This window comes from Dictyostelium discoideum (assembly GCF_000004695.1).
Source record: "Dictyostelium discoideum AX4 chromosome 4 chromosome, whole genome shotgun sequence".
Lineage (NCBI taxonomy): Eukaryota > Evosea > Eumycetozoa > Dictyosteliales > Dictyosteliaceae > Dictyostelium > Dictyostelium discoideum.
The window spans coordinates 4,639,700-4,656,925 of record NC_007090.3 but is presented as its reverse complement, the minus strand read 5'-3'; the positions used below and the strand labels follow the sequence as shown (position 1 = coordinate 4,656,925).

Below are 17,226 nucleotides of genomic sequence, written 5' to 3'. Positions count from 1 at the left end.
AATTTTTTTAAATAAAAAAAAATTAAAAATAATAAGATTAAATCTCATTTCCACACCCAAAAAAATGAGTGAGGTGTTTTTTTTAATTTTTTTTAATTTTTATTTTTATTTTTAAATTCACCAATTTAGATTAAATTAAGTATTGGGGAAAAAAAAAAAAAAATAAAAAATAAAAAAAAAAAAAAAAAAGAACAATTTTTCAATTAAAAAATAAAATTTAATAATTTTTATGTAGTAATAAGTTTTTTTGATTTATTACCATCACAACCTAATATAAATACTCTTTTTTTTTTTTTTTTTTTTATTTAATATAAAAAAAAAAGAGGTTATTTTGCCAATAAATTGAAATCTATTATTTAAATAATAAATTTTATTTTTATATACATATCTAAATTTTTTATCTTTTGTTAATTATGAGTTTTGGAATGAATTAAAAATATTTTTACAGAGTGATAAAAATAATTTTTTAAAATAGACACACACATACACTTTTTTTTTTTTTTTTTTTTTTTTATTTTTATTTATTTAATTTATTTAATTTATTTATTTATTTTTTTTTTCAAATATAATTTTTATTTTTATTTTTATTTTTATTTTTTGTTTTTATTTTTATTTTTATTTTTATTTTTAATATTAATTATTTATTGTCAATTTTTAATTAATGAATGATGATTAAAATAAATTTTATATATAATATTATATTATTATTATTAATATTTGTTATAAAAATAAATGGATATAAGATTTCATTTTTTGTATATGAAAATAATAATTTCGAATGTAAAGGTAATGCAACATTTATAAAAACCATAACACCATGTCAAAAGGATGGGTTATATATGAAAGTTGGTGATATAAATAAAGGTGAAATAGAAAGATTAGGATACTCACCCAACATATTCATTAGTCAAGATTCCCATTGCGATAATTACAATCCAATAATATTCTATGACTTAAATAAGTGTATTAAATATGATGATAATTCATCAGTAATTATAAATATTTCAAATACAACCTCCCCAATACTATTGGATGGATTATGTAATTATGTTATAAAATTATCAAAAGAAGTTACAACAGTTGAATCATTTTCAAATAATACTTGTCTTGAAGGTAATAAAAAATATTATTGTTCAGAAGAGGGTGATATAATTTATTTTAAATCATGTAATGAAAATTGTAAAGCATGTGATAATAGAAATATAAAATCATTTAAATCAAATTCAATAATTTTAAAAGAAATTAGGCATTTTCAATTTAATAGTTTATCAACATCAATATCATCACCGCCATCATTATTTTTTAAAAAAATTAATAAATTAAATTTATTATTATTATTATTAACAATAATATTATTGTTAATAATAATATAACATATATTTTAAATATTTTATTTTATTAATTATTATTTTTATAAATTATTATGTGTTTATTATTATTATTATTAATTTCATTATTACCAAAGTGGTTCATTTTCATCATCATCATCATCATCATTATTATCACCATCTTCTTCATTATTATTTGGTGATTTTATGATATTTTTTACAGGGGGTCTTACAATTTTTTCATTAAACATATGGAGAGAACGAAAAGTATCAGTACCTCTAAGATCAATATGAGACAAAGTATCGGCGATTGGTTTCAAATAATCCATACTATTATCTGTGATGTCATTAAAAGAGATATCCAACTTTTGTAATGATTTCATTTGACCTAAATAATATAATGATTTTCCATCTATTTTAGTTGATGATAATGAAAGTGATGTTAAATTTAAATTTACTAATTGAGAGACACCTTCAGTTGTAACTTCAGTTTTATTTAATGATAACACTTCCAATGAATCCATTGTCTTTATTGAATTTATAATTGAATTATCAGAAATCTTTGTATTTGATAGTAACAATTCTGTTAAACTTTGTAAATTTGTCAATGGTGATAAATCAGAGATATTACGATAATCTGATAAATCCAATTTTCTTAAATTACTTAATGAATTTAAATGACCAATTGTTGCATCATTAATCGAATCTCTACCTGGTAATACTAAAAATTGTAATTGTTTAAACATTCTTAATTGAATAAATCCATTTAATCCAATCTTTGTTTGAAAAATGTCTAATAATTTTAATGTTTTACCTAAATCTATGATAAAAAATAGATTATTAATATTGTTAAAGTTTTAAATAAAAATAAACAACCAACCAACAATAATTAATAAAATAAATTTATATAGATATATTTACATGCTAAAAAGAATAAAGATTGATTTGTAATTCTTAAACAATTTGAAACATAAAGTTGAATTAAGTTTGGTAACTTTGAAATTGTATTTATACCTTTATCAGTTACTTGAGTACCAGATAGATATAAGAATTTAAGTTCTGTAAATCTACAAATAATATCCATTGAAGAATCTGTGATATTACATTTTGATACATCTAATGTTTTTAATTTTAATAAATTACATAATAATGCTAAACCTATATCTGTACATCCTGTTGATCCTAAATATAATTCTTCTAAATTTAATAAACCTATTTAGATAAATAAATAAAAAAATAAATAAATAAATAAATAAATTAGTATTTATTTTATTTTTATAAAAATATATAAAATAATTAAAAATATTTTTACCTTTTAAATTTCTAATACCAACATCAGTAATACGATTATCTCTTAAATCTAAAGTTTTTAAATTTTTTTCAAAATTTGGTTGACGGAAAATTTGTAAACCAATATCATTTAGATTTTCACAATTTCTAAAATAAACATTTGATAATTCAGCCATGTATTTGAAACAATTTAAAAGGAAATCATTATTTACAACTGCAAATTGATGACTAAGGTCCAATGAGTAGATACGAGCACCACTTGCAACGATTTGGTCCATTTTCTTTCTAGTTAAACGATTAGATGATACCATCAATTCAATTAATCTTTGAATTAATTCACCAGACATTAACTTTAATTGAGATTGAAATAATGTTAAATCAATTGACATCTTTGCTAAACATAGATCAACCAATTTCTTTACTGAATAATCTTTTGGTATTCTATGAATTATTTTTCGTTTTTGTTTATCAATTTCATTATTCACTGATACTAATTCTGGTGATTTATTATATCTACTCTCAATTGAATTTAAAAATGCTGATCTTTTCTCTTCTTTTGTTGTTGGTTCAGTTGATTGTGGTGGACTATTATTATTATTATTATTATTTGATAATGTAAATGGATTATTATAATTATTATTGTTATTATTATTATCAGAGTTTAATAAATAACCTGGTCCTGCATTATTATGAATTCCACCATGATTGAATATATTATGATTTGGACCATGATGACCACCTCCACCAAATAGATTTGGATTAAATACTGGTGGGAAATATGGTTGATTATTATTATTATAATGACCATAATGATGATTTGTTGCATGGGGTTTGAAAATTGGTTGATAAACAGGTGGTTGAGGTAATGGTGGACCATTAAAATTTGGTTCTTCTTCTTCTATATCATTTTCTTCTTCTTCTTCTTCTTCTACCTCTTCCTCTTCTACCTCTTCTTCTTCATTTTCTTCTTCTTCTTCTTCTTCATTAAATTCTATATCATTATTTGTCATTGTGGTAGTGGTGGTAGTGGTGGTGGTGGTTGCAGTAATTTCATCTTCAAGATTTTCATTATTTGGATTTAATAATCTTAAAGCTTCAGCATTTTCTATTTGAATTCTTTCAAGCTCTAATCTTTCTGCATCTTCTTTCTCTTTTTTTTGTAAATATTCCAAATGTCTTTGTTTTCTTAATTCTGCCAACTGATCCATTTTATTTCTTTTGTTTTATTTCTGTTGTTTTATTTTTTTTTTTTTTTTTTTACAATAGTAATATAATACAATTAAAAAAAGATATAAATTGTATTATACAAAGAGAAATATTATAGAAAAATAAATTAAAAAATTGAAAACTTGATAATTTAAAAAAAAAAAAAAAAAACAAAAAATAAATTGAGAAAAAAATTTTAAAAGAAAATTAAATTATTAAAAAAAAAAAAAATAAAAATAAAAAAAAAAAATAAAAAATAAAATTTAATTTTTTATTTTTATTTTTATTTTTTTAATTTTGATCTGTTTTTTTTTTTTTCATTTTTATTTTTATTTTAAAATTAATTTTTTAAAATGTTTAAAGATAACCATTCAGAAACTCTTAAAGCAACTTCTTGAGAATGATGTAATACAAAAGCATGTGGAACATAAGAGGATGAATATTCGATATTTCCAGCTGGATACAACTGTTTCATTTCATCATAGAATGATTTTGGTGTATAACTATCAGTTTGACCATAAATGAAAAGTAATTGATTTAAACGTGAATTAAAAACCGAGTGACATTCGTCATCGATTTCTTTGATGTCTTCAGTTTCGGTGTATGCCATATAGAGGATATTCAAAGCTGAGTAATAGTTTATCTTACTTTGGACCGCTATTCGGGATTCGTCCGACGGTAGTATCCATTTCAATACGTTGGAAACTACAATGGATGGGATGTAATGCAAGAATGTTGATAAACCATTACGTGTAGATTCTCGCATGACTACCATTTTAATGAATGGTGATAAGCCGTCATAAAGGTTTTTAAAAGTTGGGAATAGATTAACCACTGATAAGAATTCAAACTTTTCACTAAACCTTGACACAACTTTTAAACTTATATAACTTCCAACTGAATGACCAATTAATATAAATTTTATATCTTTTCTATCCTTATCACCATACTTATTCTTTAATAAATATTCTAAAAATAATTCTTTATGTTTAATTTGTTCTTCAACTGAAAATGTTTTATTTTCAATTTTACCACAATGTCCGATATGTCCAACTAAAAAATAAATAAAAATATTAATAAAAATATTAATAATAATAATAATAATAAAATAAAATTTTTGTATACAACTTACCACCATATATATCATATTTTGAATTAAATGATAAATTTAAAACTTTTACAAATTCTTGGTAAAAACTTTCAATACCTGGATTACCTGCAATTACAATTATTTTTATATTTGATGGTGTTTGTGATTTTGTATAAATAATTTCTGTTCTAGTTTCACCTTGAATTGCTTCATCTAAATTAATAATCTCTTCAATTAATTCCATTTTCTATTTTTATATTATTACCAAAAAAAAAAAAAAAAAAAAAAAAAAAAAAAAAAATTAAAATAAAATAAAATCACACACTGTTTAGTTTTTTTATTTTATTTTATTTTTATTGAGAAATAAAAAAGATAAAAAAAATGAAAATAATATCTAAAACGAATTTTTTTGAATTTTTTACTTTTTTTTTTTTTTTCATTTTTTAATTTTTTTTTTTTTTTTTTTATTTATTTATTTTTTTTTAAATTTATTTATTTTACAATTTTTGTAAAATATCATATTCATATCTATAAATCTATAATAATTTTAGATTTATAAAAAAAAAAAAAAAAAAAAAAAAATGAATACAAAATTAAGATGTTATTATGAAGTATTAGGTATTGAAAAATCAGCAAAACAAGATGAAATTAAAATATCTTATAGAAAATTAGCATTAATGTGGCATCCAGATAAGAATCAACATCAATTATCAATTGCAGAAGAGAAATTTAAAGAGATTAATAATGCTTATACAGTATTATCAGATCCAAATGAAAGAAAATGGTATGATGATCATAGGGAAGCGATTTTACGTGGTGGTAGAGGTGGTTCAGGTGATGGTGATGACGATGATGATGAAATTAATTTATGGCCATATTTCAATACATCGATTTTCACATCATTCAATGATAATGATGAAACTGGTTTCTTTAAAATTTATTCAAGAATTTTTGAAATCATTGACAAAATCGAAGAAGGTGAAGAAACCATCAACGAATATCACCACCATCCACCAAAATTTGGTGATTCAACAACACCGATTGCAGAGGTTTTAAAATTTTACAGTTTTTGGAAAGATTTTGTAACAAAAAAGAAATTCACATCATCTGATCTCTACCATTTATCAGATGCACCAAATAGACAAATCAAACGTTTAATGGAGAAAGAGAATCAAAAGGAAAGATCGAAAGCAAGATCAGCCTACAACGAAAGGGTTAGACATTTAGCATCATTCATCTATAATCATGATAAGAGAATAACAGAATATCAAAAGAAATGTTTAGAAGAAACTGAAAGAAAACAAAGAGAAGCTGAAATTCAAAAACAATTAGATGAAGAAGAAAGACAAAAACAAATTAAAAAATTCAAAGAAGAGAAACAAAGAGAATATCAACTTGCCAAACAACAAGGTCTCTATAAAGATGATGATGATAATCTTTATCAAGATAATTCAAATAATTCAAATTTTTGTATAATTTGTGATAAAGCTTTTAAATCTGAAGGTCAATTAGAAAATCATCAAAATTCAAATAAACATAAACAAGAATTAGCTAGAATTAGAAAAGCTGTTTCATTAGATGATGAATTATTACCTGAAGATAATAATAGTAATAATAATAGTAATAATAATAGTAGTAATAATAATAATACCAATGGAAATGATAGTAATGAGGATGAAGATGAAGATGATGAAGATAATAATAAAAATAAAAAATCAAAGAAATCTAAAAAAGCTAAAAAGAAATCAAAAAAAGTTATAAATTCACAAATGTTTAATGAAAAGAGTGATGAATTTGTTTTTGGTTTAGTAAATAAAAATAAAAAGAAATCAAAACCTCAAAAGTTTATAGAATCTGAAGAAGAGGAAGAAGAAGAAGAAGATTTAAAAGAAAATAAAAATTTATCAAATGATGATGATGATGATGATGATGATAATTTAAATTCTGAAGATGAAGATGATTTATTAGTAACTTCAATGTTAAAGAATTTTGTTTTAACAAAAGAAAAAAAGAAAAATTTAAAAGAACAAAGAGAAAAAGAAGAAAAAGAAAATAAAATTCAAGATGATGAAAATGAGAGTGAACAAGATAGTAATAATGAAGACCGTGAGGATGATGATTATGATGATGAGGATGAAGAAGAAGATGAGGAAGAGGATGGAGATAAAAAAGTTAAAAAAGATAATAAAAAAGATAATAAAAAAAATACCACAACAACTACAACGACCACAACAACATCAGCTACAACAACAACAAAGAGTAAAGGTAAAGCAAAAGAAAAAAGAGAAAAGAAAGAAGAGAAAAAACAACAACAACAACAACAACAAGGTCAAACTGGTGGTAGTGGTGAATCATTATTTTGTAATGTTTGCAAAGGTGAATTTCCAAGTAGAAATAAATTATTCCAACATATAAAAGAAACTAAACATGCTCAAGCTGTACCTTCTTCAGGTGTTAGTAGTGGAAATAAAAAGAAGAAATAAATAAAATATATTTTATAATATTATTTTAAAATAATTAATTTAAAACTTTTTTTTTTTATTATTTTTTTTTTTTTTTAAAAAAAAAAATTATTATCTTATAATAATAAAGCAATAATGAAACCAAGGAATAAAATTGAACAACTAATAATTAATCTACTTGATGCTGAACTATCATTAACATTCTTTGGAATTGGAGCTTTTGTATTTAAATCATAACATATTACTCTTTGACCATTATCAAGTGTAACTTGATTATTATCATATTGACATGTGAATGTAAATGTTTGACCATTGGTAGCTGGTAAATTTGTACAAGTGGAATCAGTATACTCTGTGGCAGTAAAAGTATTATTATTGGTTGTTGTTTGAACTATTCTAACAAAATTGGCTGATACATTGGTATCTTCACATGATCTAAGACAACCATTATTTTCTGCATTTATTTGATATGTTGTAATTACATTTCCACAAAACGCATTTGAAATTTCAAAATAATTAAATGGACTTTGAACAATATTTTGAGAATTAATTGCTGAGAAAATTATAACAAATATAAATAATCCAAATAGTAATTTCATTTTTTTTTTTTTTTTTTTTTTTTTTTAATTAATAAATAAATAAATAAATAAATAAATAAATAAATAAATATAAGAATGTTAAAAAAAAAAAATAAAAAATAAAAATTATTTATAGATTTTTTAAACCCAAAAAAAAAAAAAAATAAAAAATAAAAAATAAAAACTAAAAAAATTACTAAGTTCACCCCATACCTCGATTTATAATTCAATAATCTTGAAAAAAAAAAGAAAGTGGTAAATATATCCAATTTTTTTTTCCTTTATCAATTAAATTTATTCTGTTTTTTTTTTTTAAATATTATTTTTTTTATTTTAATTTATCTATGTTTTATTTAAAAAAAAAAAAAAAAACATATGGAAAAAAATAAAAAAAAAAAAATAAAAAAAAATAATAAATTTTAAAATTCTAAAAGTTTACTTATATTAATAATATGATATCATTTTAATTCAATAAATAATAGTTTGACATTTAAATGTTAATGTATAAGAAAAAAAAAAAAAAAAAAAAAAAAAAGAAAAAAAAAAAAGAAATTACTATTTGGATTATTTATATTTGTTATAATAAAAGTATTTTTTATTGTTTGTTTATAATTAATATTTTATTTTTAAATTATAATTCAAGTAATTTTATTGTTTTTTCCCATAATGATTTTGAAATTTCATTATTTGTAACTAATTTTGAAGGTTGAGATTCAGTAGTTAATTGAAAGTATTTACCATTTACATTTGATTTATTTAATGATATTTCAGCTAAGGCTTTACCCATATCATTAATATTATTACCCAAGAAAAAAGTTAAAATTGGTAAAACTATATAATTTGAAAACCAACCATGATCTTTTGACAATGATGTAATTTGAAAACCAGGATGAATTGAATTAACATTGATTATTTTATCATAACCATCAGATTTTAATCTATTATTTAATTCAAATGCAAATAATAAATCACAAACTTTTGATTTATTATATTCATTACCACTTGAAAAATTGGATTCATTAATATTTTCCAAATTATCAATATCCAATGTTGAGACGTAATAATGCATTCTACTAGTGACAATAACGATATTACCTTTATCAGATTCAGTATTTGATTTTTTTAAATTTGGTAAAAGTAAATTTGTTAATAAAAATGTACCCAAATAATTTGTACCAAATGTTGACTCAAATCCATTAACTGTTTTTTTATAAATTGGTGACATAATACCAGCATTATTTACCAATGTGTGTAATGGTAAACCCAATTTATTAAATTCATTAACAAATGATTTAATTGATTCAAATGATGATAAATCCATTTCCATAGTTGTAATATCAATATTTGAATTTATTAATTTTAATTCTTGAATTACCTTTTCACCTTTTTCTAAATTTCTAATTGGTAAAATTAATTTTAAATTATCTTCATTTATTAAATAATTTAATGAATTTCTTCCAATACCATCTGTACCACCTGTTAAAATAATTACTTTTTTATTCATTTCTTATTAAATTTGATTTTTTTTAATTAATAATAATAAAAAAAAAAAAAAAAAAAATCTATAAATATATTTTTTTTAAAAAAAAAAAAAAAAAAAAAAAAAAAAAAAATTGAAAAAAATAAAGTAATCTGTATTAAAAATATCAAAAAAAAAAAAATAAAATAAAAATAATAATAATATTTAAAATAATTAACCCAAGGAATTTTTTAAAAAATCAAGAAGATATTTTTTTTTTTTTTTTTAATTATGTGCATTTCTAAAATAAAATAAAATAATTAATAATTATATTTAAAATAACCCATAATAATTTTTTTTTTTTTTTTGGAATTTCTAATAAAATATATAAAAAAAATATAATTTATTTTTTTCGTGTTAAGTTTTTTTTTATTTTTATTTTTTAAAAAATTATGGTGATACAAAAAGTAATGTTAAAATAAAATCAAATAAATCATTTTAAAGAGCTAATGAAGCCAATAAAATAGAAACAATTAAACCAAATGATGCAACCACGGTAGAACCAGATCCAGTTGTTGTGGATGGAGGAGTAGTTGGAGGAACAGTTGGGGCAACAGTTGGAGTGGTGGATGGAGTGACAGTTGGGGTAACAGTTGGAGTGGTGGATGGAGTGACAGTTGGGGTAGCAGATGGAGTGGTGGATGGAGTACTTGTTGGATTTGTGGAATCACTACCAGTACTACAAATGACACTATAAATACTTGTTCCTAATTGTTTCTTAACATTGTCTGAACATGTGAATGATAATGCTTGATCTGATGTGGCTTGACTACATGAATTATCATTATAAGTTTGGAATGTGAATTGATTTGTTGAGGTTCCCTTTGAGATCTTTATATTTTTGTTACAAACATTTCTACATTTATCAACTGATACATTAACATTGGCATCTGGTGAATGGGTACCAGCTGGGTCACATCCTCCATCTGATGAACTTAATTGAAACAAATTATAAACTGTTGATGGATCTGGTGTATCTATTGTTTTTAAAAATTAATAAAGAAAATGTTAACATTGGTAAAATCCAATTTTTAAAGAAAAAAAAAAAGGAAAAATTACCTTCAACAATTTTTCCATTTGCAGTAATAGCACAAAGAGCTGCTAATAAAACAAGACTATTTAAAAGTTTCATAATATAATTTTTTTAAAAAATTGATTTGTATTATAATTAATTATCAAATCCTATCAAAAAAAAAAAAAATTAAATAAAGAAATAAAAAAAAAAAAAAAATTTATTTTATATGTATAAAAAATAAATTAAAAATTATTATTATTTAAAATATTCGAATTTTATTTGAATATAAAATTCAAAATATTTATCTTTTTTATAATTTTGCTCTTCAAACTTGTAGTATCACACTACCTGTCATAAAAAAAAGGAAATTCATTGAATAAAACAAAAACACCACACCTCAATATTCTTAATAAAATTAATTATTTGGGGGTAATTTATTGTTTTTATACATTGTTTGGTGTGTTGAAATAATTTTAACAAATATTCAAATAATAATAATGAAAATAATAAAAATAAAATATAAATAAAAAAAATAATAATGAAAAAAAAAAAAAAAAAAAAAAATAGGATGATTTACATTATTTTGATTTATTATTAAAATTTTATTTGTTATTACAATTATTATTTTTATTTTTTATTTTTATTTTTATTTTTATTTTTATTTTTATTTTTTTTTAAAAGTTTGATAATTTTATACATTTAATTTAAAAATGTTTTAAACCATTTTAAATTTAATAAATAAAAATGAATAAGAAATTACTATAATTGAAAAAATTAACCAAAATAAAGAACCTATTGCATATCTTTTTGAAGTTTCATTATTTGACCAAAGTTTTGGTAAATTAAATAAATGCATAAAAATAAAAACGTGACCAATTATAAATATTATTTTTGATCTTTTTGATTCTGAATTATCGAATGAATTAATACCACATTGACATGTTTTAACAAATACATGTTTATCTATATTTTCTTTTAAATCTATTTCTTCAAATGTCATTTATTTATTTTAAGTATAAAATTATATATTTGTTTATTAGTTTAAAAGTTTCTTAAACTATGCCTTTTATTTTTAATTTTAGTATTTTTTTTTTTTTTTTTTTCTTTAAACAAAAAAAAAAAACCATTTTTACATTTTAAAAATTTTTTAAAAATGATAATGTGTTGTGGGTGTGGTTGTTTAGATTTTTTAATTATTATTTTTCATACCACACATAATTTTTAAAACCTAATCAATAAATTACTCAAAATAATTTTTAAAAAATGAAACCATATATGAATATGCAATGGGTTTGTTATTTCATTAATATTTTTAATGAAAATGAAAATAAAAATAAAAAAAAAAAATAAAAAAAAAAAAAAATAAAAGAAAAGAGAAAATAAAAAGAAAAAAAAGAAAATTAAAAATTTACATAACCATTTTAAAGTAATAATTAAAATAAAAATAAAAATGGTTTTTCAAAATAATAAAAATTATATTTTAAATGATAGTGAAAGTTTATTAGAAGAAAATAATAATATTAATTTCAAAAATAAAGAAAAAAAATACACACAAGATCAACAAGAAAAACAAAATAATTATATTGATTTTAGACAAGATAAAATAAAATGTAAACATTATTATTATGCAAGATTATTCTTTTTCATTGGATTATTATTATATTTCCCATTAATTTATTCAATAATGTATATTCAAGAACCAAATAAACATATTAGAAGATACTCAATTGCAGCTTTACTTCCATTTATAATATATCCATCATTTTTAATTTTAATTACATTTACTTCAAATTAGATAATAAAATAAAATAAAATAAAATAAAATAAAATAAAATAAAATATAATAAAATAAAATAAAAAATGTACATTCCTTCTTTCTTTTTTTATTTTTTCATTTATTTATTTATTTATTTATTTACGCTTATAATTATTATAATTATTATAAATATTATTATAATTATTATTATAATTATAATTATTATTTTTATTATTATTATTATTATTATTATTATTATTATTATTATTATTATTATTATTATTATTATTATTATTATTATAATTATTATTATTATTATAATTATTATTATAATCTTCTATTCTTTTTTCTCTTTCTGCTTTTTTTAGTTCAATTTTTTCATGAAATTCTTTATTTAATATTATTAATTGATCAATATCATCTAAACGGAAATTAAAAGTTGATAATTGATTAAAAAATTCAGAGAATTGATTAGTTTCATTTTCTATTTTGTGGAGATGTGGCATTAATTTAGAATTTAAAAATTCATTTTGTATTTGTCTGGATACTGGGAGTAAAATTTTTTCCCTTGGAAAATTAACATCATATAAAAATAAAGGAAAAGGAGGTGAAATTGGAGAACAGATTGAAAATGGTGATTTCAAAGATAATTGGAGTCCTATCTCATTTTGATAACCTTTAACAACTGAAAGGAAGAAACCCATCATTTTTCTAATTTGATACATTAAAAATGAATCACCAACTACAACGAATCTATACCATTGTTTACCTTCAAATAGTACAGTTTCTTTTTCAACATAAAAATTCATAATTGTTCTAACATTTACTGGATTCTTTCTAAATAATTCACTTTCAGCCAATCTATCTATTTCTATATTTTTTTTATTTTCTAATTTCTCTAATTCTTCAACTTCTTTTTCAATATCAATTTTTGTATTATCATTACCATCTTCTTCATCATCCTCCTCCTCATCCTCCTCATCGTCATTATTTTCATTCTCATCTTGAGTATCATTAATTTTTGATAATTTCTTTAATGTATTACTATCAAGATAAGTAAAACGTTGATAAGTGTAATTATGGAAAGAAGAAGTACCAATGAAATTTGAAAGTATGCTATTCATTCGATCGATTGAAATATCTTTTAAATGATCCATTGGTACTAAATAATTATAAACTCTACTTTTGGATGCTGGTCTTGCTCTAAATGTACGACTTGGTTTTGTCGCTGAAATTAATCTTATATCAGATGGTAAATAACGATTAATATTATCAATGAAATATTGTGGTGGCGTGCCAAATTGGGCAAGTCTCTCTGTTTCTTTGTCAATTAATAGAAATGCTGAAATAACAGTCGATACTGAATGAACACCTTTATCAGTTCTACTACTTCTACTTAACTTTATTCTTTTTAAATTACCAATATTCTCCAATGCTATATGACCATTTCTAATTAAGGATTTCTCTATTAGGTTTTCAATTGCTGGAAATCTGATATCAAAAGAATACGATGATCCATAATATTTGGAGCCATTGTATGCAAAACATAATGCCATTGGTTTCTTTGATTTATCTTTTAAATTTTGTTCAATCTCTTGATTATGTGTATTACAAAATTCTATTAAATCTGTAATATGTAATGATTTGGGTGAATTTGACTTTTTTTCATCATTAGCAATATCCTCTGTTTCTCCTCTTTCTGGAACACTTGTATAATTTGTCTGACTTTCTTTTATTTCTCCTGTATCCATCCTTATTTTATCAATAATAACAACCTCTTCTTCTCTTCTTTCTATTATACTTCTATATGCTTGACTTACAAATTTGGTTTTTTTCCTTTCTTTTATTTTTCCTCTATCCATCCTTTTTTCAATAATTTCACCTATTTCCTTTTTAGATGATGCAAAATAATTTTTAATTTGTAAATTTCTACTATTATTATTATAATAACTATTATTATTATTTATTAATAATTTATTAACATTTTTAATTATTCGAAACATTTTTTTATTTATTTATCGTCTTTTTGATTATGTTAACATAAGAAAAAAAAAAAATTAAAAAAAAAAAATTAAAAATGCAATTTTTAAAAAAAAAAAAAAAAAAAAAAAAAAAATTTTATTCATTTTGTTGTTTATGCACGAAAATATGAAATATGTTTTCAGTATAATTCTTTTCTAAAAATAGAAAGATATAAATTTTTTTAAAAAAAAAAAAAAAAAAATTCATATACATCAAACAAATGATAAATATAGTTTTGATTTTTTAAATAACTTTCCTGGGTAAAATTTTTTTTTTTTTTTTTTTTTTTTTTTTTTTTTTTTTTTTTAAGATCTTGACCTTTTATTTGGACTAAAATCATCTATTTCTGAAGAATAAACTTGTTGATCATCATTATCACCATCACTATCATCATTATAATTGCTATCTATCTTTTTTTGTTGCCTATTTGCATTTGGAATTTGTTCATTAATCCTATTGAAAATAATAAAAATAATAATTTATAAGAGTTAGTTTTAAACGATTTTGTTTTTCTTTTATTATATATATATATATATATATATACCTTTTATTGACAGAATTTTTAGTTAATGATCTAATTAATATATTATTTTCCTCATTTTTTACAAATTCATCATCTAATTTTAAAATGAAAAAAAAAAAAAGATAATCATTAGTATGATAGTCTACATATGTGATATTTATGTTTAAGTATTATTATTTATTTAACTTACTTGGTGGGTTTGTATTATGAGATGCAATATATTTGGGTATAGTTTGGGTTGATGCCTAAAAAAAAAAAAAAGAAAAAAAAATTAATTTCAAATACATTTAAACAATTTGAAATTAACAATTTGAATACATACTGGTTTTTTCACATTATATTTAGAAAATGAACCAGAGGTTGGTAAAAATTGTAAAAATGAACTAGTTGTTGTAGTATTAGTTGTAGTTGTATTTGTTTTTAATTCATTTTCTTCATTCATCTTTTACCATTGTGTTTTAAAAAATAAAAATAATTTATTAAAAAAAAAAAAAAAAAAGAAAATTTCAAAAAAAACATTTCAAAAAAAAAAAAAAAAAATTATTATATGATTTATTTTAATAATTATTTTATATTAAAAAAATATATAAATATCTCTCCAAATTTGTAAAAAAAAAAAAAAAGAATATATTAATAAAATTTATAATAAAAGAAGTGATCAATTTTTTTAATTTTTTTCTTTTGATTTTTTGGTTATAAAATTTTGACATTCAGTAACAGAACATTACCATTTAATCATGATTAAAAAATTAAATTTAAAAAAAGTGATTTTGAATTAAAATAGATAAAAATGGTTTTTCATGAATTATAATTCATTACTACGCCTTATTTTTTTTTGAATTGGATAACATAAATTTAAACTACGCCTTATGTCGTTAAAGAAAATAATTTTCATCCAAAGCAAGGGTAGGAAAGTCTGGTTAAATCCGTGTGACTTAAGATCGTGGTTCATTCAGTATTATGAAATGTTGGAAAATTGGACAGTGACCAGGGACTCAACATGGGACAACCTTGAAAATGAATTCACAACACAAGAGATCCTAGAAGTAATAAAACAATTGAACCCACACAAATCTCCAGGCCCAGATGGAATTCCAAACTTATTCTACATAACACACAAAGAAAAACTAGCTCCAATACTGGCCTCAGCATTCAACGACACTCTAAGAAATCCTCATCTAATTAGCAAAAATTACAAAGAAGGCCTCATTATCACGATACCTAAAAAGGGAGACCCCGAACTAATCAAAAACAGAAGACCAATTACACTGGCTAACTGTATATATAAAATCCACTCAAAACTAATAAACAATAGAATAATCCCAATACTAACGAAAGTGATCAACCACAATCAAAAAGGTTTCGTACCAGGCAGATTCATTATAGATAATATCATATCAATGAACGAATTAATCAACTATTGTAATGATAAAAGAATTAACGGAATAATTACACTATATGATTTCGAAAAAGCTTTTGACTCGATTTCACACGGTTCAATACTCAGATCACTACAACACATCAACATTCCAACCAATATAATCAACCTGATAATGAATCTACTCACCAAATCTGAAGCAAGAATTGAAATTAATGGTAGAACTACTATACCCTTTGAGATCAAAAGAGGAGTCAAACAAGGAGATCCACTATCACCCACCCTGTTCGTCCTTGTAATAGAGGCTTTAGCTAGAAAAATTTTACAAGATGACCGAATTACTGGCCTTCCTCTAAACAACAGCGACCACAGAGAGAAATTCCAAAGCTTTGCAGACGACTCGGCTTCAATGGTCCCAGACTCTCAACAACTTGAATTAGTACTACAACACTTCAATTCATTTTGCAAAGCCACTTCCTCAAAACTAAACATCGACAAATCTTCATCAATTCTTATAGGCAACCCAGACAATACCAACCAAAGAATACCAATATCTACAAATCCAGAAAGATACTTGGGATACTTCTTCACAGGCAAAGGGATAACAAGAAAAATACCAGAAATATTAAACACAATAAGATCATCCTTAGTACTATGGAAAACCACTGACTCAACAATCAAAACCAAAACCAACATCCTCAAAGCATTCGCACTCTCTAAATTAACCTACTATTCATATGTAGAGAACTTTAAGGAAGAGGAATTAAACCAAATCAATAAATTAGTCGAATGGTTTTTATCGGCACCAAACAACAAAAATGCTAGTGGATTTCAAGTTATTAATTTAATGAGAACCAAAAGAGCAAGATACCCACTAAAAGTAGGGGGCTGGAACATTTGGAATATAGAATTGAGACAACTGGCGCAGAAACTTTGGATCATAAACCAGTTCATCCTAGCACTAGAAACCAAACAAACAAACTCATCTCATCACAAAAGCTGGGAATATCAGATCCAAAAAAACAAATTCACATCCAGATACCTAAAAGAAAACTTAGA

General features: G+C 21.8%; 12 protein-coding genes across 12 annotated transcripts; 4 read left to right on the top strand and 8 right to left on the bottom strand.

The window, feature by feature from the left end:
• Window positions 1-64: 64 nt before the first annotated feature.
• On the top strand, window positions 65-1,373 carry DDB_G0286787 (hypothetical protein; the record flags this gene model as incomplete). The annotated part of the gene is made up of 2 exons (XM_632453.1): window positions 65-73; window positions 744-1,373. 2 exons carry the CDS (start codon window positions 65-67, stop codon window positions 1,371-1,373), a joined length of 639 nt encoding a protein of 212 aa, XP_637545.1.
• Window positions 1,374-1,456: 83 nt separating this feature from the next.
• On the bottom strand, window positions 1,457-3,826 carry DDB_G0286583 (hypothetical protein; the record flags this gene model as incomplete). The annotated part of the gene is made up of 3 exons (XM_632452.1): window positions 1,457-2,148; window positions 2,250-2,540; window positions 2,641-3,826. 3 exons carry the CDS (start codon window positions 3,824-3,826, stop codon window positions 1,457-1,459), a joined length of 2,169 nt encoding a protein of 722 aa, XP_637544.1.
• Window positions 3,827-4,164: 338 nt separating this feature from the next.
• DDB_G0286581 (hypothetical protein) lies at window positions 4,165-5,158 on the bottom strand (the record flags this gene model as incomplete). Its single annotated transcript, XM_632451.1, has 2 exons — window positions 4,165-4,877; window positions 4,957-5,158. The coding sequence occupies 2 exons, from the start codon at window positions 5,156-5,158 to the stop codon at window positions 4,165-4,167; spliced, it is 915 nt and encodes a 304-aa protein (XP_637543.1).
• A 337-nt stretch (window positions 5,159-5,495) lies between these two features.
• On the top strand, window positions 5,496-7,397 carry dnaja5 (hypothetical protein; the record flags this gene model as incomplete). Its single annotated transcript, XM_632450.1, has 1 exon — window positions 5,496-7,397. The coding sequence occupies one exon, from the start codon at window positions 5,496-5,498 to the stop codon at window positions 7,395-7,397; it is 1,902 nt and encodes a 633-aa protein (XP_637542.1).
• Window positions 7,398-7,492: 95 nt separating this feature from the next.
• On the bottom strand, window positions 7,493-7,975 carry DDB_G0286577 (hypothetical protein; the record flags this gene model as incomplete). Its single annotated transcript, XM_632449.1, has 1 exon — window positions 7,493-7,975. The coding sequence occupies one exon, from the start codon at window positions 7,973-7,975 to the stop codon at window positions 7,493-7,495; it is 483 nt and encodes a 160-aa protein (XP_637541.1).
• Window positions 7,976-8,585: 610 nt separating this feature from the next.
• DDB_G0286575 (hypothetical protein) lies at window positions 8,586-9,458 on the bottom strand (the record flags this gene model as incomplete). The annotated part of the gene is made up of 1 exon (XM_632448.1): window positions 8,586-9,458. One exon carries the CDS (start codon window positions 9,456-9,458, stop codon window positions 8,586-8,588), a length of 873 nt encoding a protein of 290 aa, XP_637540.1.
• Window positions 9,459-9,911: 453 nt separating this feature from the next.
• Window positions 9,912-10,605, bottom strand: ponH (ponticulin-related protein; the record flags this gene model as incomplete). The annotated part of the gene is made up of 2 exons (XM_632447.1): window positions 9,912-10,450; window positions 10,533-10,605. The coding sequence occupies 2 exons, from the start codon at window positions 10,603-10,605 to the stop codon at window positions 9,912-9,914; spliced, it is 612 nt and encodes a 203-aa protein (XP_637539.1).
• A 598-nt stretch (window positions 10,606-11,203) lies between these two features.
• Window positions 11,204-11,488, bottom strand: DDB_G0286571 (hypothetical protein; the record flags this gene model as incomplete). Its single annotated transcript, XM_632446.1, has 1 exon — window positions 11,204-11,488. One exon carries the CDS (start codon window positions 11,486-11,488, stop codon window positions 11,204-11,206), a length of 285 nt encoding a protein of 94 aa, XP_637538.1.
• Window positions 11,489-11,938: 450 nt separating this feature from the next.
• On the top strand, window positions 11,939-12,283 carry DDB_G0286569 (hypothetical protein; the record flags this gene model as incomplete). The annotated part of the gene is made up of 1 exon (XM_632445.1): window positions 11,939-12,283. The coding sequence occupies one exon, from the start codon at window positions 11,939-11,941 to the stop codon at window positions 12,281-12,283; it is 345 nt and encodes a 114-aa protein (XP_637537.1).
• A 116-nt stretch (window positions 12,284-12,399) lies between these two features.
• DDB_G0286567 (hypothetical protein) lies at window positions 12,400-14,247 on the bottom strand (the record flags this gene model as incomplete). The annotated part of the gene is made up of 1 exon (XM_632444.1): window positions 12,400-14,247. The coding sequence occupies one exon, from the start codon at window positions 14,245-14,247 to the stop codon at window positions 12,400-12,402; it is 1,848 nt and encodes a 615-aa protein (XP_637536.1).
• A 324-nt stretch (window positions 14,248-14,571) lies between these two features.
• DDB_G0286565 (hypothetical protein) lies at window positions 14,572-15,231 on the bottom strand (the record flags this gene model as incomplete). Its single annotated transcript, XM_632443.1, has 4 exons — window positions 14,572-14,719; window positions 14,811-14,883; window positions 14,980-15,034; window positions 15,112-15,231. The coding sequence occupies 4 exons, from the start codon at window positions 15,229-15,231 to the stop codon at window positions 14,572-14,574; spliced, it is 396 nt and encodes a 131-aa protein (XP_637535.1).
• A 523-nt stretch (window positions 15,232-15,754) lies between these two features.
• On the top strand, window positions 15,755-17,226 carry DDB_G0286823 (hypothetical protein; the record flags this gene model as incomplete). The annotated part of the gene is made up of 2 exons (XM_632442.1): window positions 15,755-17,002; window positions 17,083-17,226. Coding segments are annotated over 2 exons (1,392 nt in total), but the record flags the coding sequence as incomplete, so codon positions are not given.